A 26,731-nucleotide genomic window follows, 5' to 3' on the forward strand; every position below is an offset into this window, starting at 1 on the left:
GTTCTCAGCTATAATTTGTTCAAATAAACTGTCTGCCCCTTTCTGTTCTTCCTCTGGAACTCCTGTGACACAAATATTTCATTTCATCTTCTGGAACTCTTGTGACACAAATAATATTTCGTTTCACTGAATCACTTAGGTCTCTAATTCTCTCATGGTCTAGTAATTTCCTTTCCCTCTTTTTTTCAGCTTCATCATTTTCCATAATTTCATCTTCTGTTTCACCTATGCTCTCCTCTGCGTCTTCTGTCCTCACTGTCACTGTATCTAGTTTATTTTAACATTTCATTTATAGCATTTCTTAATTCATTGAGATTATTCCTTAGGTCTTTGATCTCTGCAGCAATAAATTCTCTGCTGTCTTTTATGCTTTTTTTTCTAAGCCCAGCTATTAGTCTTATGACTCTAATTCTAAATTTTTGGTCAGCTATATTGTTTGTATCTGTTTTGAGCAATTCTCTCACTGGCTGTCATTTCTTCCTGGATTTTCTTTTGAGGAGAATTCGTCTGTTTTGTAATTTGGGCTAGGTTTCTGTCTTTTATGTATTTGAATAGCTTTTCATGTGTTCTGCCCCTGTGAGTACTACTATGTTAAAAAGGGGTCGTACACTATCCAGGGCCCGGCACTTCAGGAAGTGTTTTTGCGGTGTGTTGCGTGCTCTGTTTTCGTGTATTTGGCTGCTTTCACTGGTCAGTCCTCTACAAAGCTTCTCCTTGCTCCTGGTGGTGGATTGTTTGGACCTTCCACCAGGTGTGCTTTGATCCTTGAAGTAACCCTGGAAAAAAGGAAGGGGTGGGGAACAAAACCACAGGACAATTGTTTGTTGGTGCCTGGGACCGGTGGCTGTGCTCTTGTGGTGGAGAGGCCGTCTGGTTCACTCAGTGTCAGTCCTGCTCCAGTAGATAAGCAGTTGCCAGGCATGGAGGGGTGGGGTTTGTTATAAGGGGGTCCTGCCTCCACTGGGAACCACTGTCCTGAAGTCCCACCATGTTGGTGATGGGGAGAAAAATGGTAATACCCCAGTCTCTCTTCCCCGGACCGGGTGTCTCAAACCATACTGTTCAGGCAGAAATAGCGCTGCCAGTAGGCTTACCCTGCTCTACAGTCTCCCGTGCCTTCTAGGTGTTGGGCTGGGATTCAAAACTTGATGTCTTAAGGTGCCCTGCACCTCGCAGATTCTGCCCTGGTGTAGTGCCACTGAGCCCTGCCAATAAAGGGCCCTGGGCTGGCACCTCCAGGGTCTTTTGTCCTTGGGGAGGAACTAAACCCTCTTCCCAAAGTTCTCCGGGAAGTGGACTGTTCTTTGCCAGTGCGGTGCTCAGATCTCTACTGCACCCCAAGGCTGGCTCCCTGCCTGCCAGCCACACTTACAAGGCTCACTCTGGTCTGGAGAAAGCCGTGCACTTCTGAAAACTCCAGTCTCCAGCTCCTGAAGCTGTTTGCAAAGTAGAAATTGGCACTCTCCATATTTCTTGTTCCCCGGTCCATGGTCTAGAGATGTTTTTCTCTTATACTAACACAATACTGCAATTCCACAGCCTCTCTGTCTCTCTCTTCCTTCTGTCCTTTCACTGAAGGGATTCACTCCCCTCTGTGCCTACGCTGTTTTATCTCCCCCAATTTGTATACATGCACCCCTGTCCCTCCAAGCTGTTTCCTGTCACCTGTGGAGACCTTTCTGTTACTCCACAGACTGATTTCTTGGGTGTTCCGAGTGATCTGACCTCAATAAGCTGTGTCTGAGGGAAGAGGGAAATCCTGGTCCCCCTACTTCTCTGCCGTCTTCACTCTTCCTCAGAATTTTTAAAAAATGTTTATTTCTTTAAACTTTTTGAAAGAACACGTGTGTAGGTTTGGGGCTGAGAGAGAGGGAGACAGGATCTGAAGTGGGCTCTCAGCAGACAGCAGAGAGCTCGATGGGGTGCTTGAACTTAAGAACTTTGAGACGATGACCTGAGCCGAAGTCAGATGCTTTAACCAACTGGCCCACCCAGACGCCCCATCCCATAGTCAGAATTTCAATGCAAAATTTACTGTTAGCTAAATAATAGGTGTTTTCAGTTTTTATAGCTATTTAAAATATATTTTATATGTGAAAAATTTCACCAGTAACCTTTTTAGTCTTCACCATTGTTTGAATGTTTGAAAGTTTACCAAAAAATACTGTGTAGTTTCATTTTTTTTTTTTTTGTAGTTTCATTTTTTAATAAAACATTTATGTTACTGTGTTGTATGATTTCCTAGTTTTCAGACTCTGGGTGCATTTTAATTATTTTTTTTAATTCCCATCACCTGTTTCACCCATCCCCCCACCCACCTCTCTTCTGGTAACCATCAGTTCTCTATAGTTGAGTGTGTTTCTTGATTTGTCTCTTTTTTTTTTTCCCCCTTTGCTGATTTGTTTCTTAAATGCCACATATAGGTGAGATCATACAATACTTGTCTTTCTCTGACTGATTTCACTTAGCATTATATTCTGTAGCTTTATCCATGTTGCTGCAAATTTCATTCTTCCTTATGGCTGAATAATATTCCAGTGTGTGTGTGTGTGTGTGTGTGTGTGTGGGTGTGTGTTTGTGTGTGTGTGTTTATGTATGTGTATCTGTATACCACCGCTTATTTATCCATTCATTTATCACTGAACACTTGGGCTTTCTCCATAATTTGGCTATTGTAAATAACGTTGCAGTATACATAGGGCTGCATGTATCCCTTTGAATTAGTGCTTTTGTATTCTTTGCGTAAGTACCCAGTAGTGTAATTGCTGGGTCGTAGGGTAGTTCTATTTTTAATTTTTTGGGGAAACTCCATACTGTTTTCCATAGTGGCTACACCAGTTTGCATTCCCACCAACAGTGCCAGAGTCTTGACCTTTCTCCACATCCTTGCCAACATTTGTTGTTTCTTGTTCATTTTGGCCATTCTGACAGGTGTGATATGATCTCTCATTGTAGTTTTGAATTGCATTTCCCTAATGATGAGTGATGAGGAGAATCTTTTCATGTGTCTGTTGGCCATTTGTTTGTCTTCTTTGGAGAAATGTCTGTTCATGTGTCCTGTCCATTATTTAATTGGATTGTTTGTTTTTTATAGTGTTGAGTTATATCAGTTCTTTCTGTATTTTGGATACTAACCCTTTATCACATATATCATTTGCCAATATCTTCTCCCATTACATATGCTGTCTTTTAGTTTTGTTGGTGGTTTTCTTTGCTGCACAGAAGCTTTTAATTTTGATGTAGTCCCAATAGTTTATTTTTCCTTTTGTTTCCCTTGCCTCAGGAGACATATCTAGAAAACTGTTGTTAAGGCCAATGTCTACCTGTGCTCTCTTCAAGGATTTACATGGTTTCAGGTCTCACATTTAGATCTTTAATCCATTTTGAGTTTATTTTTGTGTATGCTGAAAGAAAGTAGTCCAGATACATTCTTTTGCATGTACTGTCCAGTTTTCCCAGCACCATTTGTTGAACAGACATTTTTCTATTGTATATTCATTCCTCCTTTGTTGAAGATTAATTGACCATATAATTGTGGGTTTATTTCTGGGTTTTCTGTTCTGTTCCATTGATCTGTGTGTTTATTTTTATGCCAGTACCATACTGTTTTAATTACTACTGCTTTGTAATATAACTTGAAATCCTGAATTATGATACCTCCAGCTTTGTTTTTATTTTTCAAGATTGCTTTGGCTATTTGAGGTCTTTTGTGGTTTCATGCACATTTTAGGATTGTTTGTTCTAGTTCTATGAAAAATGCTGTTGATATTTTGATAGGTATTGCATTAAATCTGTACATTTCTTTGGGTAGTATAGACATTTTAACAATATTAGTTCTTTTAACCATGAGCATGGAATGTCTTTCCATTTTTATGTGTTGTCCTGAATTTCTTTCATCAGTGTTTTATTTATTTATTTGATTTTTTAGAGAGAATGAGAGAGCGCACACCCATGTGAGTGGGGGAGAGGAGTAGAGGGGGAGAGAGAGAATCCCAGGCAGGCCTCACACTCAGCACAGAGCCTGATGAGGGGCTTGATCCCACGACCCTGGGATCATGACCTGAGCTTAAATCAAGAAATGGATGCTCAGTTGACTGAGCCACCAAGGTGCCCCAATGTTTATAGCTTTGAGAGTACGGGTCTTTCATCTCTTTGGTTAAGTTTATTCCTAGATAATTTATTGTTTTTGGTGGAATTGTAAATGCGATTGTTTTCTTATTTCATTTTATGCTGCTTCATTATTAGTGTACAGTAATGCAACTAGATTTCTGTACAATGATTTTGTATCCTGTGTCTTTACTAAATTCATTGATCAGTTCTGGTAGTGTTTTTTTTTTTTTTTTTTTTTTTTCAACGTTTATTTCTTTTTGGGATAGAGAGAGACAGAGCATGAATGGGGGAAGGGCAGAGAGAGAGGGAGACACAGAATCAGAAACAGGCTCCAGGCTCTGAGCCATCAGCCCAGAGCCTGATGCGGGATTTCTGGTAGTTTTTTGGTAGAGTCTTCAGAGTTTTCTATGTATAGTATTGTATCTTCAGATAGTAAATGTTTTACTTTTTTCTTATCCTTTTGGATGCCTTTTATTTCTTTATGTTGTCTAATTGCTTTGGCAAGGACTTTCAGTACTATATTGAATAAAAGTGAAAGTGGACATCTTAGTCTTGTTCCTGACTTTAGGGGTAAAACTCAGTTTTTACCATGGAGTGTGATGTTGGCTGTGGGTTTTTCATATAAGGGCTTTACCATATTGTGGTATGTTCCTTCTAGACCTACTTTGTAGAGGATTTTTATCATAAATGCATGTTGTACTTTGTTGAGTGCTTTTTTTCTGTATCTATTGAAATCATTATATGGTTTTTATCCTTTTTCCTATTGATGTGATATATCAGGTTGATTGTTTTGTGAATATTGACCCACCCTTGTATCCCAAGAATAAATCCCACTTAATTGTGGGGTATGATTTTTTTAATACATGGTTGGATTCAGTTTGCTAATATTTTGTTGAGGATTTTTGCATCTGTATTCATTAGAGACACTGGCCCGTAGTTCCTTTTTTTGTGGTATCTTTATGTGGTTTTGAAATCAGGGTGGTACTGGCCTTATAGGATGAATTTGGAAATTGTCCTTCCTCTTCTGGTTTTTTTGTTTTGTTTTGTTTTGTTTTGTTTTTTTAAATAGTTTGAGAAGAAAAGGTATTAACTCTTCTTTAAATGTTTGGTAGAATTTGTAAAGCTGTTTGGTCCTGGACTTTTGTTTTTTGGGAATTTTTTTGATTACTGATTCAATTTCATTGCTGTTGATTGGTCTGTTCAAATTGTCTATTTCTTCCGGCTTCAGTTTTGGTAGGTTAGATTTTTGCAGGAATTTATCCATTTCTTCTAAGTTGTCTAGTTTGTTGGCATATGGATTTTCATAATATTCTGGTACAATTGTTAAGAATTGTATTGTTATTGGTTGTTGGTTGTTATTTCTCCTCTTTCATTAATGATTTTATTTATTTGGGTCCTCTCTTTTTTCTTTTCTTTTTTTTGGTGTGTGTGTGGGGAGTCTGGCTTAGAGGTTTTTATCAATTTTGATCATCTCAAAGAACCAGATCTTGGTTTCATTGATCTGTCCTATTTTTGTTGTTCTTGTTTCTTTATTGTTTATTTCTGCTCTATATTATTTCCTTCTTTTTGCTGGGTTTGGGTTTTGTTGTTTTTCTAGCTCTTATGTAAGGTTAGCTTGTTTATTTTAGATTTTTCTTGCATCTTGAGATAGGCCAGTATCACTATAAACTGTACATTTTAATTTTTGTAGTTGACTAAAAGACAGCTCTGAAAAAATCTAGGAGTCTCAGTACTTTTTATGCACATTTTCAACCATTTCTCATTTCACAGCATTCTTTATCTGTGCCTTTCTCATTCCTTGGTGCCTTGAATTTCTCAGTGTTTCCACGGTTCTTCTACCCTGGAAATAAGCTTATTTATTAATCTCTTTCCTTTTTGGATTTCAACTTTTTCTTTTGTTTAGAAGTCATACATCTGTCACAATTTTGTTGAAAAATCTCTTTTGCTGTGATCTTTTGTACTTGTCTCTTTTAAAAGATGTTTTCATAGGGTTTCAGGAGTGAGCTAAGATTAATGTATGTTAGACACTCACGTTTATCTTTATTTACAGTGTGTTTGATATTCATCCTTGTGCCTTCAGCTACATTTTGAGGGACATGGCCATATTGTGAAGAAGAAATTCTCAGCTGCTTTGTCATGCTAACTGAGAATTTCTTCTTTCTCCTTTGTGTTCTCTTCCTCTGCACAGTTAAGATCTGTAATTTAATAGCTCTTGTATATACCCTGCTTAATATGAAAAATTTGTTTTAGGGAAATTGGGACACATCTTAAAATTGATGGTGTTGTCATTGGTTTTGTTTTAGTGACACCTAAAGCGGTATGTGTTGCCCTTGAAACAAGTACTGTGAAAGCTAAAACTCCTGTGTTTATCTTGGTGGGGAAGTGAACTTGATCTGTTTTACATACTTCATTTGAAATCAATACTAAAAGCAGTTTTTTTATTGAGTTAGGTAAATAACATTTCTCTTTCTTCAGAAGTTTTTATTTTTGTTTTTAATGTTCACTTTTTTTATTTTTGAGAGAGAGTGTGAGCGGGGGAGGGGCAGAGAGAGGGGGGACAGATGATCTGAATTGGGCTCTGAGCTGACAGCAGCAGGCCCCATGTGGGGCTCCAACTCATGAACCATAAGATCACAACCTGAGCCGAAGTTGGATGCTTAATCACCTGGGCGCCCCTTTATTTATTTATTTATTTACTTACTTACTTGCTTACTTACCTACCTACCTACCTATCTATTTATTTATTTATTTTTAAGCAACGTATTGTCTTTCTCATTTTTGGAAATAGTTCCTTTTAGGGAATGCTTAAGGTGAAATTGCTTAAGACCAGGGTAGTGGTTTTATAGGTGTTTGCAGTGTAATTATTTGCTAAACTATCAATTTATAGGGAAGTAAATCCATTTATAGTCATAAGCACTATTTGCTGCATATAGCCATGGCTATGTGTATTACTCCAAATCCAAGCAATGAAATTTTAGCTTACTGGTCTTATAAGAAAAAACTGAATAATGTTTGGGTTTTTTTGCTCAGTTGTAGTATCTCTTTCTTAAGCCTCATGTAGCATTACTGAAGAGTGTTAATTTTTTCTTTCAGCTTTCTCAGTGCCAGATCTGAACTGCAATGTTTTTGACTTTAAGATCTTCCTCCAGCCACTCCTAATTGTTAAATGTTTAATTTTTTTCTGTGTTCCTTTTGGCTTTTCTTAGTTCAGTCAGATGAACTTGCCTTGTGGTATTTCCTATAATCCTGTTTCTTGGTGGCTGGTATCTTAATTTTGTTCTTTTAGAAACCTTAGGTTTTCCATAGTTAAGGGATAGAAACGTGAATACTCTAGCCTTTTCCTAGTAGGTCCATTTGACTTGAATATTTTAAACATTGAAACAAAAAACAAGTGAGATATTTAAAGTTATTATACTTCTTACTTCATTTATATGGTTTAATTAATGAGGTTAGGAATTCCTTAATACACTACCCTGTTCCCCTGCTGCTCAACCCTACTTGGTTGTATGTAAACTACTCTATTTTGACTGAAGGACTGACCTTCATTTCTACTCCCCTCCCTCCACTACTCTTAATTTTCTTGAAACATTGAACCCTCTACTTAGGTTTTGCTTTTGTTATTTTATACAACTTTTAAAAATATTTTAATTGTTAAAGTTCCATTTTAATCAATAAAATTTTATCTTTCAGAGTATCTTAAAGTGAGGTCACATGACCCTGAGGAAGCTATTAGACATGATGTTATCGTGTCTATAGTTACAGCTGCTAAAAAGGATATTCTTCTGGTCAACGATCACTTACTTAACTTTGTGAGAGAAAGAACATTAGACAAACGGGTGAGTAGGAATAATAATTAGTAGTAGGCTTTCACTTTGAATACTTGAAGTTTAATAGTATTTCATTTGAAAATACAGAGATTTAAATGTAATTAATTAACCCTTTTTGAGGGGGTCATTTTAATATTTATGAGGTTTTATTTTTTGTTACATTAAATTTTGTTAGTTTTTTAAGTTGAGATTATTTATTCTCATCCTAAAAGTGAGATGGCTCTAAATGGTAGTCAGGTGTTTAGCCTGGACAGTAGTTTTAATCAGTGACTTGTAAAGGGCCTTAATAACTGACACAGCTTTCTTATATTGTTGGCTCTCTTCTTTTTCCTTTCCTATCGGTATCAGTTAATAGTTCTTTAGCTGGTGGTATTATAATTTCTGTGGAATAGAAAATAACACGTTTTCAACTTGGTAAAGCTATACCTAGTAGAGCAGCATGCTTCTAGCTTATCTTCTGTGATCCTAAACCCTTTCTTCTTGAGTGAGCACCTACTAGCTCCACTCAGCAATCATTGGCTTCTTTAGGTAAATACTTTACATCATTTTAATAGTCGCTGATACGGTTGATTTTGCCATCTTCACTTAATAATGCTCACTTTGATAATGCTGGTTGTGGGTGAAGTACAGATGGTCAGGAATTGCATGGTTTTCCCTCCAAATCTATAGATATTTGGAACAACTTATTTTAACTAATAAGTTTAGACTTTATTGAATATTTCATAGGGGTATTAATGAAAAGGCCAAAAGGTGTAAAGAAGGAAAAGGAGATTTGCATCATGGTAGGCTAACTGCCTTCTAAGTATTCAAGTAGTCTTTCTCTTAGTTAGACTTGGAATTTAAACTAAGTGTCTATGTGTTGTTGGGATCACATATATGCACATAATTTTTGATAATTACGTTGTAATCATCGTAGGGCTCCTTGGTTCAGTCATATAAATATTAATTGGATACCAAAAAGTAATTGAATATATTTATGTTCTTGGTAGTATTAGAATATACTCTGTCTTTTAAATTCTCCTTAAAGCAGCAGTTTGGGGCATTAGAGTTAAGATAGAGAATTAGGAAGTTTCTACAGATAAATTGAATTCCCACTTTATGAGTAAGTCTTTTGATGTGTATTGGTGGATGGATGAGATAAACCAAGGGAAGAATATCACTATGAATGACAGACTGCAAAGGAGAAAAAAATGGATGATCTGTGCAGTTTCATGAAGTTCTAAACATTACTGACATCCTGATTGTAGTGCTGTGTTTGTGTAAAATTAAAGGATAAACTCATTCCAAGATAAGCAGTATTAGATATACTATAGCAAATAAATACTTAAAAAAATAGTTGAATACATTCCTTTTACACCTGAACTTGATTCTCAAATACACAAAATGAACCAAGTGGCTTCATATTTAGCATTTGATAAAACCAGCATCATGTACCTTTAATTGAAGTATGATTAATATATACCATAAACTGGAAAAAGTGTATAAGGGATAGGTCACAATTAATTCAGTCTTTGCCTTTTAAAATTTGGTAACACGTTTTCTCTCACCAATTGTAAGTGACTTTATGTAGATTGTGATTAACTTTTATTTTTTAGGTGTAGGCAATGGGTTTAAGATATTAAAACATTAAAATTCTTTATACATGTTGATATCTCTGTACTTTTCATAGTAGATATATTAAAATGATAGTTGTGGTTTTTTCGCAGTCATTATAAATCGATATCCAGTATCTGAGGATTGATGAAAATGTATTGTGTAAAGTAACTAACTTAAAAATAAGAAAACAGACTTTCCTGAAGTATAATGGGAGCATTTTTAAATTATAAGAAAACATTTTTGTTTTTACTTTAAGTGGAGGGTACGCAAAGAAGCCATGATGGGACTTGCCCAAATTTATAAGAAGTATGCTTTACAATCAGCAGCTGGAAAAGATGCTGCAAAACAGATTTCATGGATCAAAGACAAACTGCTACATATATATTATCAAAATAGTATTGATGATCGGTAAGTTAACGACCCTGGGTAAAATATCTGGTGTTTGTGTTGTATTTAACTCTTGTTGAAACGCTGTTTTAGGCAAACTGTTTTCTTTATAACTTGAAACTCTCTTCTCAGTTTTTACTGCAAATTAAAGATAGTGACTAGTTTTCCTCCCACCAAAGCCATAAATGAAGCAGTAAGGTACATATGACTTTAGGGATGGATACAGCTTTTATGTTCATTTTTGTATACTGTTTTTGAAGAGTAATACTTAAAAGTAGAAATGTGTGTAATTTAAATTTTATTTCATAAGTAATTTTTCAAATAACATTTTTTTCAAATAAATGAAAATAAACCCTTTGGATTATAGATAGTTTTAATAAAAAGTTTGTACTCAAGCCTAAAAAGACAGGTTATAATTTAATATGAAACACATTATCTGAATATAATCTTTGTATTTTTCTATTGCAGCATAAAGTTAGATCTTGTATGGATCCTAAGCATTTAGTAGTTAATAGATCTGTGATTCCTGCTTGCAGTCTGAATTGATTTCACTTGATTGAATTTATTTTAAATTTCTAGATCCAGATGGTAGTGCCTATAACAGATCAGAATGAGAAAAATAAGAACCAGTGGGCCATCTTACAATTTTATGAGTTATAGGAACTAGAAACTGGGTATCTTATGTTAACATTATCAAAGAAACTTCGTAGTTATTATTTTTATAAAGTTGAAGTTTTTAGACGTTTTGAGTGTGCAGCATCATTGTCTGGAGATTTGCATTATTATGAGTTGCTGGTTCTTTTTTTTTTTGTACTTTTAACCAGGTCTTTTTTTCATGATGATTACTACAAAAACTCAGAAGAATCTTAACAATTTCTTTATAATTTTAACTTAGAGGTGCTTAGAATTTGCCACTTGGAAGGACGTGGTGTGGGTTTTTTTTTTTAACGTTTTATTATTCAGATAAGGAAATTGAATCCCTGCTACACATTCACTGTCATACAGAGGTAGTTATCTTAGCTGGGTATAGGGATGTTGCTAGGACATCCAGCTAAATCGTTTTTTGGCCCCTCTTCTTACAGAAGGAAATCTTTGATTTGGAAATCTCATCTTCATTTTGAAAGCAGAAACTTCTTTTACACATATTCTTTATATGTTTTGGAATTTTATATACAAATTCAATACATTAAGAAAAGTCATTACAGTACCTTCTCTTTGTTTTTGTAGATTGCTTGTTGAACGGATCTTTGCTCAATACATGGTTCCCCACAATTTGGAAACTACAGAACGGATGAAATGCTTATATTACTTATATGCCACACTGGATTTAAATGCTGTGAAGTATGTTTCAAATGTCAAATTTTGTTCTTATCCTCTTTTGCAATGTATTTTATGGGGGAAAAAAATCGCAACTGTATTTTTAAATGTTAACAATTTATGTAATAAAAATACTGTTTAATTAGTCAGACACAATAAAATATTTGGTTCTCTTTTCAGAAGGTACTGCTGTCAATATGAGATTAACAAGGATTTTTGTAAGCAATTTAAAAATAGAGCTGACTGGCATGGAATCTTTCAGGATTTGATTCCCACCACCCCCCTCACAACCCCCACCCCCCGCCCAGACATTTATATTGTTGTTTCAAGAAGGATGGATGTACCTTTTTTATTTTTTTCCTTAAGGCATTAAGAAGGTCCATACTGAGAAAATCCTACCACCTTATTTTGACCTGATACTAATTTGAATTTTGCAGTGGGGCAGTAGGGAACATATTTTTATGCTGCATAGCCTCAACATAGTGTTATAGTTTGGCATATGGGTAAGCACAAATACATTTTTATGACCTTTTTCATTCAGAAAATACTTTGGAGTGCCTTTGTAGGGAGTTGAAATTTTGGACATGGAAGAGACATTGCTAATTGAATCACACTGAGGTTAGGAAATTGAGGCCTTGAGATTGATTTGCTTGAGGCTTTAGAAAATGTAGATCTTTTGCATTCCAGCAAATGTAGTTACAAGTATAGGGGATTAAATGTTTAGAAATTGGAAGTCTAAGGAGCTGTATAAATTTCCTCCATGGAAATTATTATATGTGCTATTTATATCTTTCATAGAAACGTTGAGGAAAAGGTTGTAGACGGGGGAAATTTAATTTCTTACTACCTCCTGTATTTCAGGCAGAAGAGTTATCAGTGGCTGTTTTTGTGCTATAACAGCAGAATTGAGTAGTTTCAACATAGATTGGCCCACAAAGCTTAAATATTAAATAAAATATTTATTATCTGGCCTTCTGTAGAAAAGCTTGCCAGCGCCTCATGTAAATGATATTTTTCCTGTTTTTCACATGAGGAACTGAATCCCAGAGAGGTCAGTTAACTTGCACAAAATCACACAAGTGGTTAAGAGACAAAGTCAGGATTTGAACTCCGTTCTGCCTGGTTCCAAAGTTCATTCTTTTTCCACTGCATACAGTCAAATATTTACTACCATATTTTGTTGATTTTGAAACCTAAAATTGTCATATGCTAACATTTTTAGACTCAGAGTTTATCCTCTTCTTCATGGTGCAATTGAAGGTTTCTTTGAATGAATGAATGACATAAGATATGTGTCTTATATCCTATTTGAAACAACCTATTGAAATCACAGTCTGGACTTCTTGACTCAGCTCACCTGTCATTCATGAGTAAAAATGAAAACACTTTCAAACAAAAAATGAGAGTTCTCCACTCATAGATCCAACATGAAATTACTAAAGAATAATAATTTCTTTTGGTAAAAAGGACATTAAATCTAGAAGGAAGGATTAGGATGTAAGAAGCAACAAAATTTTCAAACACTTGTGCAGATCTAAATAATGCCTATAAATTAGTCATAATAATAATAACAAAGTTTTCTTGACAAGGGAAGGAGGTGTAGATTAAAGAGTAAGTTGGCATCAGGGTGTCTGTGTTGCTTAGTCGGTTAAGTGTCCAGCTTCAGCTCACATCGTGACCTCGTGGTTCCTGAGTTTGAGCCCTGCATTGGGCTCTCTGCTGTCAGCACAGAGCCTGCTTCAGATCCTCTGTCCCCCTCTGTCTCTGCCTCTCCCCTGCTTGCACTGTCTCTCAAAAAAAGGTAAACATTAAAAGAAAAAAACAAAAAAAACTTTAAAAAGTAAGTTAGCATCTAGGCTGATATTTAGCCAGCACACACTTCTTGAACAGCATGTCAGCTCTCTCGAGAGTCCCTGGGATCCTCCCTCCGCCTGACTCTCCGCTGTGCCTGGGCACAGCAGAGGGACTGCCTGCTGTTCTGATTGGTTGGTCCTGTGCGTTTGTAAAAAATTTTGAATACTAGGTGGACACTATCCGATAACAGCATGTAGGATGGTAGATAAAATGTTCTACAGTTCTTTTATCACAGAGAATGAAGACAGACATGTTGATTAATTAAGCTGTGAATCAAGTGTGCGAATTAAAAATTTGAGTTGCCCTAAAAGAATAGAATTAGAACGTATGGCTTCGAAACCCAGAAGGAGCGAGACGGAACTAGTGAAAACTTTAATATGAGAAATGTAAAAAATTAAGAAAAATAATTGTAAATAGAAAACAGTAAATAGCAGTTATAGAGCTATATGTATCCAATATTATTTGTCACTTAAATAACAACAATGGTTGATTGAATTAAAAAGTAAAAATGCTGGAGCACCTGGGTGGATCTCAATGTTTGTGATTTCGAGCCCAGCATCAGGTTCAGTGCTGTCAGTGGTCGATGGAGCCCACTTTGTATCCTCTGCCTCCCTTTCTCTGCCCCTCCCCCGGTTGCTGTCTTGCACACATTCTCACTCACTTTCTCTCAAAAATAAACATTTTTTTTTAAAAAGTAAAACTGCCAATCATAAAAGATACACTGAAAAATAATGCCATGGCAAAGTCTAAAGTAAATTCCAGTGTGTGGACCAATTGATTCTACAAAAATGGTGAGTGAATAGTTAAGTATTTTAACTTAAAACAGATATTTGTAATATTTTTATTTTTTAAAAAAAGTTTATTTTAAAGACAGCGAGCAGGGGAGGTGCAGACAGAGGGAGGAAGAGAGAGAGAATCCCAAGCAGGCTCCAAACTGTTAGTGCAGAGCCCAACAGGGGGGCTTAAACCCATGACTCATGAGATCATGACCTGAGTTGAAACCAAGAGATGGACACTTAGCCGACTGAGCCATCCAGGTGCCTTTATAATACTTTTAACATAATTTTTTATTTGAACCAACATTTTGGAATTAACTAACTGTAAATCAAATACTTAACATTTTGTAACTTCTACTTTACATTTGTGATTTCTCCAAAAGTCGTTACATTTGTTGTTATGAAATATTTAATGCACACCAAGAAATTGCATATGAGTTTCAAAACATAGTAATAAATATATCTGTGAATCCACATCCATCTTGTGAACTCTTCTCTTTTTCGTCCTCCTGTCTTTCACCTAAGGATACTACTAGCCTTAATTATGTATTTTTCATTTCCTTTTAAAAAATAGTCTTATACATATATGTCTTACACACATATGTCTCTCTCTATATGTCTATATATGTCTCTGTCTCTGTATGTCTCTATATATATGCCTCCTTATGTCTCTATATATGTCTCTATATGTCTCTCTATATATGTATGTCTCTATGTCTCTATATGTCTATATATATGTATATATATCTATATGTGTCTATATATATGTATGTATGTCTATCCCTTAATAATATTACTTATTTTTGCTTGTTTTTGAACTTTACAAAAGTGGAACAATTGTGGATATAGTCTTCTCTAACTAACGCCCCCCCCCCCCATTTTATTGTGTTCCTAAGATTCATCCAAAATATGTATAGCTTGTTGGTCATTCAATTTCACTGTGGTATTGAATTACATTATGTCATGATGTCATAATTTTATTCTGTTATCTTGTCATTGGAAATTTGAGTCCGTAGAAAGAATGGACATTTGTCTTTCCTTTTTTTTTTTTTACTAATGCAGATAGTACCACTATGAACAGTTTTCAATTGAGAATACACATGCATAGGTTTCTCTAAGGTATGGTTATAAATGGTTCTCAGATTTGGCTACATGTTGGAATTACTTGAAGAAGGTTTAAACAATACGGACACCTAAATCTCACCTTCAGAGATGGTCATTTAATTTGAAGTGTAGTCTGGGCATTGGGGTTTTTAGAAAAGTGTTTCTGTAGATTTTAATGGGCAACCAAGGTTTGAATCACTGATGTATAGCTAGGAGTAGAATTGATGAGTATACACATTTTCAGTATTGTAAACTGGTGTCAGATTATTTTCCAATATGATTATGCTAATTTGTATTCCCATCAGTGGCTTGTAATTTTTTGCATCTTCCTAAACATTATTAGCCAACTTATTTTTTGCAAATCTTTTGGTTCTCAAATTTTATCTTTTTTTTTTTTTTTCATTTTCCTGAACAGTAATAATCATTTGCTGAAAGAGCCTATATTTTTTTCTATGATCATGTTCTTCTGGGGAAGACAAAGTACTTAATATGTTTTAAATTTTTGATGTATATCAGTTTTGGGTAAGCCCCTAAGTTAACTAAATATCTTCACTAATGAAAAAGAGAACAGAGGGAGGCTTGAGTGCTCTCTAATCCTGGTGTGTGTTGCCACCTCCCCCAAGTTTCCTAGAACAACTGTTAATAACAAAAGTTAGTGGTAGTTTCAGGTGTCCTGGTTGTGATCTCTTTGGTTAGGTTGGCTCTCCTCTCGACCCGTTTTTGTACGGCTTCATCTGGTGGGTAATTTGCCAACTGGGAGCAGAATGTTGGAAGGGAGGTTCTCTTCAATATTTGCACAGGTTTCTGACTGCAACCCAATGGTGGCTGTCTTTTTCTTCGAGTTAGTGCAAAACCCTAGTGAGAGGACTCGACAGATGACAACTGTAAGAGTATCTATGCTTTAAGCAAATTTTTCACATTTATGTAGTGACAGAGCTGGAATTCAGGCTCATATGAAATGATACGAGTCTTTATAATAATGTTTCTACTATTTTTTTTTCTTTTTAAGGACTGTTGAGAAGGGCAAACACAAGCATAAATTTGTCTTTGCTGCTTAAGATAATTTTATTAAAGTACTTCAGAGGATGGTTTCCCTAAAAATATATTACAATATAAATTCTTAGTGGTGGTCACTTTTTGATTTAAGCTATAGCCGTAATAGTTTAGAAGGAGATTTAGAATTACTTGAGATTTCATATTTAAAGTAACAAATAACTATAATAGGTAAAATAGTTTCTGTTTTAGTTTAAGTGAAGACAGGTTACAAAATCTAGGCCTGTCAGAAGTTGTAAGTAATAATATAGTGTTAGCAAGTGAGAGACCATTCATTGACTTTGGAGTTCAGGAATAATTTCACAGATGACTGCTCTGTTTCTTTGAAAATTAACTCTTAGCTGTTAGACTTTTGCAGCCCTCTGTATACTGGTCATTTTTATTTTCATATTTATATTCTTAAAACATGCCAATTAAACTTTTAATTGAAATTCAATAACTTGAAAATAGTATCGTTATTTTAAATTTAACTTCTAAGATACAATGTCCCCAGTACTGTTGTTTTGCCAGTACCATTTTGAGGTGATGACTGTAAAGGAATTTAAGTGTCCACATTTAAACTATTTTACTTCCATAAAGGTATCCAAAGGTATTCTTAAAACATAGTGTTAAGGAAGAGAATGAAAATTTTTAGCAATCGTCTGTCAAAAGAGAAAGGGTGGTTTTCTATGCTTCTGTACCGATTTCTTTTTATGGCAATGCTTCATATGAATGATACTGGAGGGTAATAGATCTATAGAAAATTGGAAACAAAATAATGGAAAGTATTTGGTTTTGGAAAATTCTCTTTTCATATATTAAAATATATGTGGTTTTGAATTCTGTAATGTAATAATAACATTAGCTGTTCTCTTAGGATTTATGCATATTTTCTTGAGTATGTGTATAGTTTCATTTTAGATTTAAGTTTCTGCCTGAAAACAATAAAAGTATTAAGAGGACATCAAAAATTTTGTCATATAAAAATAGTATTCAAATAATATGTAAATACATGTATGTATGTAATAATACATATTTATATAACAAACATTTATATATAACATGTAAATACATGTACATGAAATTATATAGTATATTTTTACTTATATGGAATATGTTATAGTTGTATATAACATATAAATACCTGGTTTATATAATTTATATAAACATGTTATTTAATTAACTCTGTATACTTCATTCAGACTGTAAACCTCAGTGAGTCCTTAAAAATCTAAACACATAAATTGTATCTCTAAACTGTGAGAATTTGAGGATTAAATAAAACAAGTGAGAAATTGTCATTTTTTAATTTACATCAGTTTGGTTACATATTTTAATCTTATTTAATGACTGTTTACTTATATATAGGTATATAACATATATTTTATATAATACATAAACGTAATCTATAAAGTAACATTGTAAATATTTCTGTTGTAGGAAAAAGTATCCTTCGTTCTCTCAGTATTCACTCTTTTCTGTCTTTGATTCCTTTTTATCCTGCCTACTGTAGGACCTTACTCCATCACGCATTCCTTTATTTCTAAAGGTTATAATCTCAGTAGGTAATTCTTCTACCCTAGTTTACAGACATGTTGTAGTTAATAATAGTTCTTCCCTATTTTTGTACAAACCAAAAAACAACCATTTTCTTTTAATACAAATATTGCTTCCAATGTTCGTGTCTTTTATGTAGGACTCTTCTTTCTCCCCATACATCATCAGTTGCTTAGTCCTGAGAAATTTACCTCGTCTCTCATTTTTTTGTTAATATTTGAACTTGAAAAGCAATATATTTGGAATATTCCAGGAGGATTTTTATTCTGTTTTGTCATTTAAATTGATGCGTTTGTGTTTTTCAGAGCATTGAATGAGATGTGGAAATGTCAAAATCTGCTCCGACATCAAGTAAAGGATTTGCTTGACTTAATTAAGCAACCCAAAGTAAGTTAAATTTAACGAAAAGTTTTTCTTTGACAAGTTTTGTAAAACACCTATATTTTAGTTACTCTTCACCATTGCTACAGTGTGTTGAAGTACCTATTTCTATATGGAACCATTCTACTCGAGAAGCTATGATCTCTAATTTAGAACACTGAAAAAAAAATTTATTTTTATTTTTATTTTTTTTTGAGAGAGTGAAATTTCATGAGCAGGGGAGGGGCAGAGGGAAAGGGGGGAGAGAGACTCTTAAGCAGGCTCCATGCCCATTGCAAAGCCCCAGCACAATGTCTGATGTGGGGCTTGATTTCACCACTGTGAGATCATCACCTGAGCCACCCAGGTGCCCCAGAACACAGAAATTTTTAAGAAATTGATTGCGTAAAACATTTAAAATTTACATTTACTATATTTGTAAAAGATGATACCTAACAGGAAAGAGAATGTACTTCTTTGTACTCAGAATTAAAGTTCTTTTATAGTTTTAAAAAACAACAAAACAATAACTGTCATTGAAAACATAGAAAATAGAGTAAAACTGCACGCTGTCTTGCCACACTAAAATGTTCCCATCATCTTTGAATAGTCTTGTGGTTTTAGAAAATTTTAGTATCCTACAATTTTAGTTAAGTATCTTTATATTTTTACTTAAAATATCACGGTAGTTTTAATGTACTGCTTGATTTTCATAATTATAATTGTGGTATTCACTCAGTTGATGTATTTTTTGAAATTTTACAGTGATTCTAGTTTTTTCCCCCCTTGAATATTTTTTGAGAATGTTGTATATAGGCCTGTAAAAGGTATAATTCATTGAAAAAGCAGTACGTGTGGTCATTTTAAATGACACACATAAGTGACAATATGCTGTTATGTTTTATTTCCTTTCAGTCTATAGTGGAATGCCTCACCACCATCCCCCCCCAAAAAACTTCCACAAAACAAAACATATACTGCGTGGTCATAGAACAGAGGTCAATAGAGAGGAGTTGTTTCATGTTAGGGCTAACAGTAATCTCTTTGCTTCTGGTTTATTGAACATAACATAATCTCTTTGATTATTGAATATATTGAACCTGCTAGAATTACTTTTTTCTTATTATAAATGACTTAAAACTAATATTAGTGTGATTCTGCTATTTCAGTACTTTCTCTGCCAACTAGCAAAATTGGAAAATTCCATTTAAGTTAGTATGCTTCAGCCAGTAAACGTGTTTCATTTAATGTTCTAATGCGATAAGTTAGTGTATTTTAGTTAATAAGCTCTGGATAATGTTCTTCTATTTGCTGTTTAGAGCTGTATTAATTTACTTCCTTTTGGTCAAAGTTGCATGGTTAACCAAAAATACGAGATGTTTTCATGTGCATGTAAATAAAATTATTCCTGATTTTAGGCATTATTGAAGTCATAATAGCCAAGTAGTATATTAAGTGTGCAGGTCATATGTTGAACAGCATGATGTATGAGACTAATAAAAAAAACAACTTTGTTCTTGACTTTCACTGTCCTTGTAAAATTTATTTAGTGGGACCTTCTTTTCCAACTTGCCGGTTGATAACAAGTTGGGAGGGTCTTATAATTTCATTCTCATGTGAAATAACAAAATATAGTCTCAATTCAGTTAAAATGTTTTAATGTCTTCTACCTAGTGGAATTTTCCTTTAACTTGTCTTAAAATAATTACTGAGTTATCCAGGTTAAAGAGGAAATTCTCATTAATGTGTCGGGTTGAAGAAGAAACCAAATGGAAGATAGTACCTCACTTTATACTGAGAATTATAGTAGACATTATAGAGTTAAGGGTAGAAAAAATTCAAAGCTATATTTAATTTTTGGGTGTTTATATTCCTCTTTTACTAGGAAGACTCTTAGTAATCAGTATGTTTTTTTGCATTTTTCCTTATTCAGTCTGATAAAGGTAGTTTTTATTCCTATTTAGTTCAGCAGTATAGCCCTTCTTCTCTATTTAACTAAATTTAGATTTGCTCAGTGTCACACAAAGGGACATAATTTCTAGTGTTGTACTTTTGTTGATACTCTTTCCTTTTCATGTGGATCAACTTCTTGAAAGCCCAGCAACACCTACTTCCCCCAAATTAAACAATAGAATCTTTTGATTCTGGACGGATTTATTCAAATACTTTAAATTCCAAATATTTGGGAATTAACTCTTGAATTCTGTGTTTTGTATCTTACTTTCTCTTAGCAAGCTCCTTCTAACTAGGGATGATTTTTTTATTTTATTTTTTGCCTTCACTCCAGTATGTTTCTGGTTCAGTATATTATACAGAGTTGCTGAATGACACCTTTAAAAAAACAACAACACTAACTTGATGCATTGAATAACTAGCACCTTTGGAAACATTTTTTTACACATACGACTTTACAGACTGTATTACATGAAGCACAATATGGTGACACGTTGATTTACTGAAATAATGTTCATACAGCAAATAAACAGCACTCTTGGAAGAATCTTTTGTACATGTCAGTGGCGTTTTTGTAATGGTCTATCTCTAGTTCTTCCCCATAAGCTGCATGACTATGCCTTATAATCCTCTGGCTTGAAAATTTTAGGAAGGCCTTAAGTCAACTGGCATTATATCCTTATCAACTTTTTGTTTGAGATAAGCTTAAAAACTTGAAAACCAGGTTATTTTATTCCTTTTCTAATCTAAGTTGCCCTGTTCTTTCACTACTAAAGAAAACAAAATCTCTCCCTCTTTCTAAAGGTTGGTACAACAGTCTCTTTTTGTTTGTTTGTTTGTTTGTTTGTTTGTTTGGAGGCTGACCAAACAGGGTGAGGGAAGAGATGGTGACAACAGAGCATTCACTTCCACTTTCATCCACTTTGTGGAGTTTGAACCTAGTTCAAGAAGGAGCTCACAGTGGTGGTGGTCAGGGTGTGGGCCTGGAACATTAGTAGGTTATTCTCTAATTTTCTGAAGGGTATGATGAAGATTATTAGGAAATACTAATTTTGCGTTTTTTGTGTGATTTACAGACAGATGCCAGTGTCAAGGCCATATTTTCAAAAGTGATGGTTATTACAAGTAAGTTATTTCAAATATTATATGTAAAATTGAAGGTTTAATTGAAATATTTGTTTTTGATAATTTGTTTTCATGGAGTTCCACTTTAGGCTCTGATAATACAGGAAAAGAGTCAAGTGTTTTTGATTTTTGTTTAACAGGCAACTCAGCTTCAGCTTTTCTTTTTCTCTGATTCTCATTTATTTTGCTACACAGAATTTTTCTTTTTCTTTTGTGTGTTGGAATGAACAAATGCTGGAGAAAGGATTTATTATATAAATATATTTTGGGGAATTCATTCAAATTATTGCATAACCTTGCTGTGAAAACTGAATCTTTTCCTTGGTGTTGCTTGCTTTAATGTGAATCTGTCTGAAGCTAATTTCATTCTGAGCCAAAATTTAGAGGAAAGGGTATACCTAATAACCACAAAAGAGCTTCTTTGGGGGGAAAAAAAAGTACTGATTTGCTTTTTTGCTTTCAGTGATTTCAAATAAAATGTTATTGCACTTGACAGTAAATACAAAAGGATTGTGTGGCACATCTCCTTTGTTCAGTGCAAGGATAGGGCAGTGTAGCTGTTTTTGTATGGCAGGTGCTTTTCCACCCACCTCAGAGATCACTGTGTAGCATAGCACACGGACAGACGGAAAATCAGGTAATGCTTCTGCTGAGTTTCCACTTGGTAGTAGTGAACAGATTTATCTTAGATGGATTTCTGAGATGTTAACAAATATTTCAAGCTGTGTATGGAAGTAATGCTCAGGTTCTGAAGAGAACAGTAACCTAATTAACTGAATTTTAGACTAAGTGATAGGATTTTTGGCATGAGTACGGGTTTAAGACCAAAGTATCTTTTAGTTTTGGGCAGTTAAACATAAATTAGTTTTCAGTCTCTTTGGATAACCTTAAAGCAAGTGATTTTCTGGTATTGGTTTTTAATAACTATTCCCTCAGTAGTTTGGCTGTGGTGCTGTCTCTTAAAAGGAGATATCTCCTATATTTTTTCTATATTTTACCCCTGTTTTCCCAAATTCTGTTCTGAGGAATGCTGGTATCTTGAAGGTGTTAATAGTACTGTTAGAAAACAGGGTTCCATGGTCAAGTATGTTTGTAGAATGTTGAAATACAGGTTTTTTTGTTTCCTCCCTCTTTTCTAGCTCTGTCTCCCCCTCCCCCATTTCCCATTTCCCTCTTACCTCATTCTCATTCTTTTTGTTTCTTAAATGGTAGATTTTATTGTAGCCTTTAATACGATACTTACACATTATGGAGGGGCTGTAAAGTTATATTGTCCAAAATTATTTGAAGACACTACAGTAGATTTTTTTTGTATTATAGAAACATAAAAAAGTCAGACAGTCAAGTATTAATAATTAATAATATAAAAGTATTAATAGTCAGATAGTCAAGATTAATAGATCCTCATTGATCTAGCCAAGACTTGAAATGGAATTTCAAAGTTGTATATGAACTTAAAGACTTCATTCATGTTTTAAGATTTAGTTGAATTTCTACAACTTTTATTACAGTCCGTGGTTCTGTATTATAATTTCTGTTATTAGAAGTATCCTAGTCTGGTCCTCTGTAACATTTGTGAATAATTAAAAAAAAAATAGACACTAGGATTAGCATTTTACTAGCTTTCATAAGTGTTTTAATACATGGATATGTTAGGAGAGTAGTATAAAAATCATCTTTGATTCTATGAGGACTCATCCTTTCTCATGCAATCATAACATCCAGCAGCAATACCTGAAACTGTTACTCAGCGTGTGTCATTGACAGATAGCCATGTGTATACGAACCGGATGGTTTTAACAGTAACTCAGTATAGGACAATAGTTTCTTAAAGGTGAAACTTACTGATCTCTTTCTGTGAGTTACAAGAGAACAGTATATACACAACAAACTCGAGACAGTAATAAATTGGTATCTTCAGGTGGACATTTAATGCCCTTAAATATTATAAGGGGTATTTAGAGTAGTTCAGTCTTTCCCTACCAAGATGTTTCTTCATAGTGTTCTTGTTTCCTATTTCTAGAAAGCAGAGTTTAGGGAAAATTGACTACTGAAGTTGATCCACAATTTCTAATTAAACTAAACAGAATTTGTAAATTAGGATTATTAAAGTAATAAGAATGAAGAATGTTGATCTTCTGTTATTTTGAGAAATTTCTGAAATAGCATTTTAATTGGATTTTAATTGATTGAAGGAAATTTGCCAGATCCTGGTAAGGCTCAGGATTTCATGAAGAAGTTCACACAGGTGTTGGAAGATGATGAGAAAATAAGAAAACAGCTGGAAGTACTTGTTAGTCCAACATGCTCCTGCAAGCAGGCTGAAGGCTGTGTGGTAAGGGAAGACGATTAGAAGAGCTAATGTTTCAAGAAACCCTCACATCTTTTTTTGACCCTTTTTATAAAATAATTTGTATTTTTTGGGTAAAATTTAGAAAATATCACAGAAATGACAATACAGATAAACTGTAACCCCCGTGTAGAGACAATTGCTGTTGATACTGTAGGATGTATCTTCCAAAATAAGATATCTGTACAGCTTTGTGCATTTTACTTATTTTTATTAGTTTTTTACAGCATTAATAGCAACATAGCATACCATTGAATTGAAAAATCCACTTATGTTACACATTGAGATTTTTCCCCCCAGTTTTTGTTTAAAGAACACTTTAATATCTTTATAGCCAAATCATTTTACACAGCCTTGATTATTTCTTAGGATAGATTCAGTGTTGGATTCTGTCATTGTTAGAAAGAAGCAAAACTCAAAACATAATTATTTTGGTGGGATTTGTAGTCGTGGTTCCTGGTTATTTGACCATTTTTTTTCTCCTTGGGCATATTAGCCATTTATGTTTTTTTGTGTATTGTCTGTTTTTAATCTTTGCCTATGGAATGACATTTATCTTTGTCCTATTGATTTGTTAATCATATATGTTAATTAAGCTGCAAATAATTATCTGTCATTTATAGTCTACCCTTCCATTTTGATTTTGATGTTCTTTATATACCATAGTTTTATTTTTCTAGCTAAGTCTATCAGCAGACTCTTTAAGGTTTTTGCCTTTTGTGTCCTGCTTTCAAAACCCCATTCTATCGCAAGTCAATGAAAATATTTACCGATGTAAGGATTTCTCAGTCTGTTGCCAGTGCATCTTCTGAGAGGTTTTTAATAAAGAGAAAACGATGATTCTTGTCTCCACCCCAGATTGACTAATCTCCTCAGTGAGGTCCAAGAATCTATAGTTTTAACAAGCTTCCTTGATTATATTACTCTCTGAAGTATTTATCTCCACTGACCCTTGGTTTTATTCTTTTGTACTTGTTTTATCTTTTTGGAATGTTTTTGGTATAGAGTATGAGATAGGGATCTGTCTCTTTATTCTGTATGTCTGTTCAGTTATTTCAAAACAGTATATTGAATAATCCATCTTTTTCCTGTTAGTTGAAATGTTACCTCTCTCATATGCAAAATTCTTAGTTTTGTTTGCTCAATTCATGCAATTCCTGTTGATTTTCTTATTCCAATACCAGTATTGCATGATTTTAATTACTTTAGGTCCTAAACATTTTAATGTGATGTATTTATTTAAACAAATTTATGTAATATTTAAAAAAAAATCTACCTTACAGCGTGAAATAACTAAGAAGCTGGGCAACCCCAAACAGCCTACAAATCCTTTCCTGGAAATGATCAAGTTTCTCTTGGAGAGGATAGCACCTGTGCACATAGATACTGAATCTATCAGGTATTTGTATATAAAAATACTAAATTTTCGTTACTATTCATTCATTCATACTTCAGTCAGTTGCTTTTGAGTACCTGCTATACACAAGGCACTTAACTGTGTAGATTTTTTGTATATGTAAAATGGCTATATACGAATCTATATATGTCTGTACATCTGTCTGTTCATATATATGTGTGTGTAATGTATGTGTACACACTGATCTGTGCATATCTGTGTATATTTATCTTGTTATTTATTTTAATGTTAAATATTACTTCCATTTAGATGAGAAAATGTCATTTTAAGCCTAGTTTCTGTTACCAGTATACCAGGAATTACTCTTTTTAGGTAGCTTGAATAGGATAAGTAATGCAGACAACTTGTAATTATGCCCTCAGGGAAAGAAAATTAGGTGAATATGTTGTAAAGCAGTATATGACGCATTTTCACAGATATTTGAGAACGCAAAGTGTGATTTTTAAAACAATACTCACTTCCGCTTATATATCACCTAACTGTGACATCTTGGAAAATACTTTTCTTTTTATGACTGTATTCCCTTAGGTAAAATGTTTTGTTTTGTTTTTTTTAAACATTTTCCTAAAATGTTTCAACTGGTTGAGAAAAGAAAGCACTTATAGAATGTGTGTGTGTGTGTGTGTGTGTGTATGTGTGTATATACACACACATACACGCATACATACATTCATTACATTCTGATTTACTGGTCATCAGTAAATGAGATATATTACAATCTACACTAAATAATACCATCCTGTACTCAGTGAACCCTTTTGGGGGATTTTTTTGTTTGTTTGTTTGGGAGGGTAGAAGGTGTAGCTTTTGGACTGTGATCCCCTGCAAAGTAGGGAGACACCACTTTGGATACCCTGTAGTCACTTTGGATTCCTCTTGCATCAGTTTTCATTTGAAGAAGGGTTTCTATGGTTTTAAAACAAAAAAATCAGACCCCTCTATATTAGTACTGAATCAGACTGAAACTCCTTATTTAAGTAAATAATCTCATGCTTTCTATACTCAAGGCAATGCTAGTTACATACTAGCAAACCATACTTTTTGTTTTTCATTAACCCTCTGTTTGGTAATGGAATAAAGAGTTTTAGCTGAGAGATTATATTATAGTTTCATAAAATTAATGCAGACAGTGTTCAGAAGACTCAAGGATTTCTCTAAGAGAGTAGTATTTGACCTAAGAGGAAGAATGTGTAAGATTATGTTTTTATGGAGGTGGGAGAAAGAATATTCTAGGCACTGAGGTTAATATAAACCAAGCTAGCTGGATAGAAAAAAAAAAAAAAAAAAAAGGATATTTAGGAAATGATTGCCATCCATTTAAACTATAGTGTGGAAAGGTATAGAAATATTATGAGATAATGCTAAAAAAGAAGTTGGGATCAGATTGTGGAAAGCATTTAAGATACCTTAAACTTTAAGTAGACTTTAAGTAAAAACTTTAGAGCTTTTACTTTAGTCTGTTGAGAACAGTGGATGATTAATGATGGGTAGGAGGAAGGAAGTAGAAGGGATAGACTGTAAAGTGTTACAAATTTTGGATGCTGGTAGTGGGATGGAAAGGAAAGATTATATTTGGGGAAGGTTTTAAAAGAATGGGTCATCTTACTGGAGATGGGAATAAAGTTGAGGAGTCAGAAGTCTAAGAACTCAAGTTCCAATGAAGCACATAGTAATAACTTTGAAAAGAATTAAGGGAGCTCCTGTGCTTCTTACTTGGACATGACCAAAAAGTTCTTTAAAAATCAAGGAAAATTGAGCTTAATGTGAAACTGTGATAATGGATTCTTTCCCTGGGCAAGAGATTGTATAGAAAGAAGTAAAAAGATAAAAAGATCATGGACAGAACCTTGGAATTTTGTTTAACAGTAGAAAAATTACAGGAATGTAAGAACACCAGGTTTTTGTAGTGTTTTGAAAGATAAGTGCGAGAAAGTTTTCACAAATAATGTGTACCATGAACATTCTG

General features: G+C 34.0%; 1 protein-coding gene across 6 annotated transcripts in view; it reads left to right on the forward strand.

The window, feature by feature from the left end:
* Positions 1 to 26,731, forward strand: part of PDS5B (PDS5 cohesin associated factor B) — a 191,910-nt gene that overhangs the window by 95,525 nt on the left and 69,654 nt on the right. For all 6 annotated transcript variants that reach the window (XM_045473553.1, XM_045473563.1, XM_045473587.1 and 3 more), the window contains exons 11-17: positions 7,801 to 7,946; positions 9,790 to 9,941; positions 11,148 to 11,261; positions 17,866 to 17,947; positions 20,950 to 20,998; positions 23,194 to 23,333; positions 24,632 to 24,747. In XM_045473553.1, the coding sequence (XP_045329509.1) occupies positions 7,801 to 7,946; positions 9,790 to 9,941; positions 11,148 to 11,261; positions 17,866 to 17,947; positions 20,950 to 20,998; positions 23,194 to 23,333; positions 24,632 to 24,747 (799 nt within the window). The remainder of the gene's footprint in view (positions 1 to 7,800; positions 7,947 to 9,789; positions 9,942 to 11,147; positions 11,262 to 17,865; positions 17,948 to 20,949; positions 20,999 to 23,193; positions 23,334 to 24,631; positions 24,748 to 26,731) is intronic.

This window comes from Leopardus geoffroyi, chromosome A1 (assembly GCF_018350155.1).
Source record: "Leopardus geoffroyi isolate Oge1 chromosome A1, O.geoffroyi_Oge1_pat1.0, whole genome shotgun sequence".
Lineage (NCBI taxonomy): Eukaryota > Metazoa > Chordata > Mammalia > Carnivora > Felidae > Leopardus > Leopardus geoffroyi.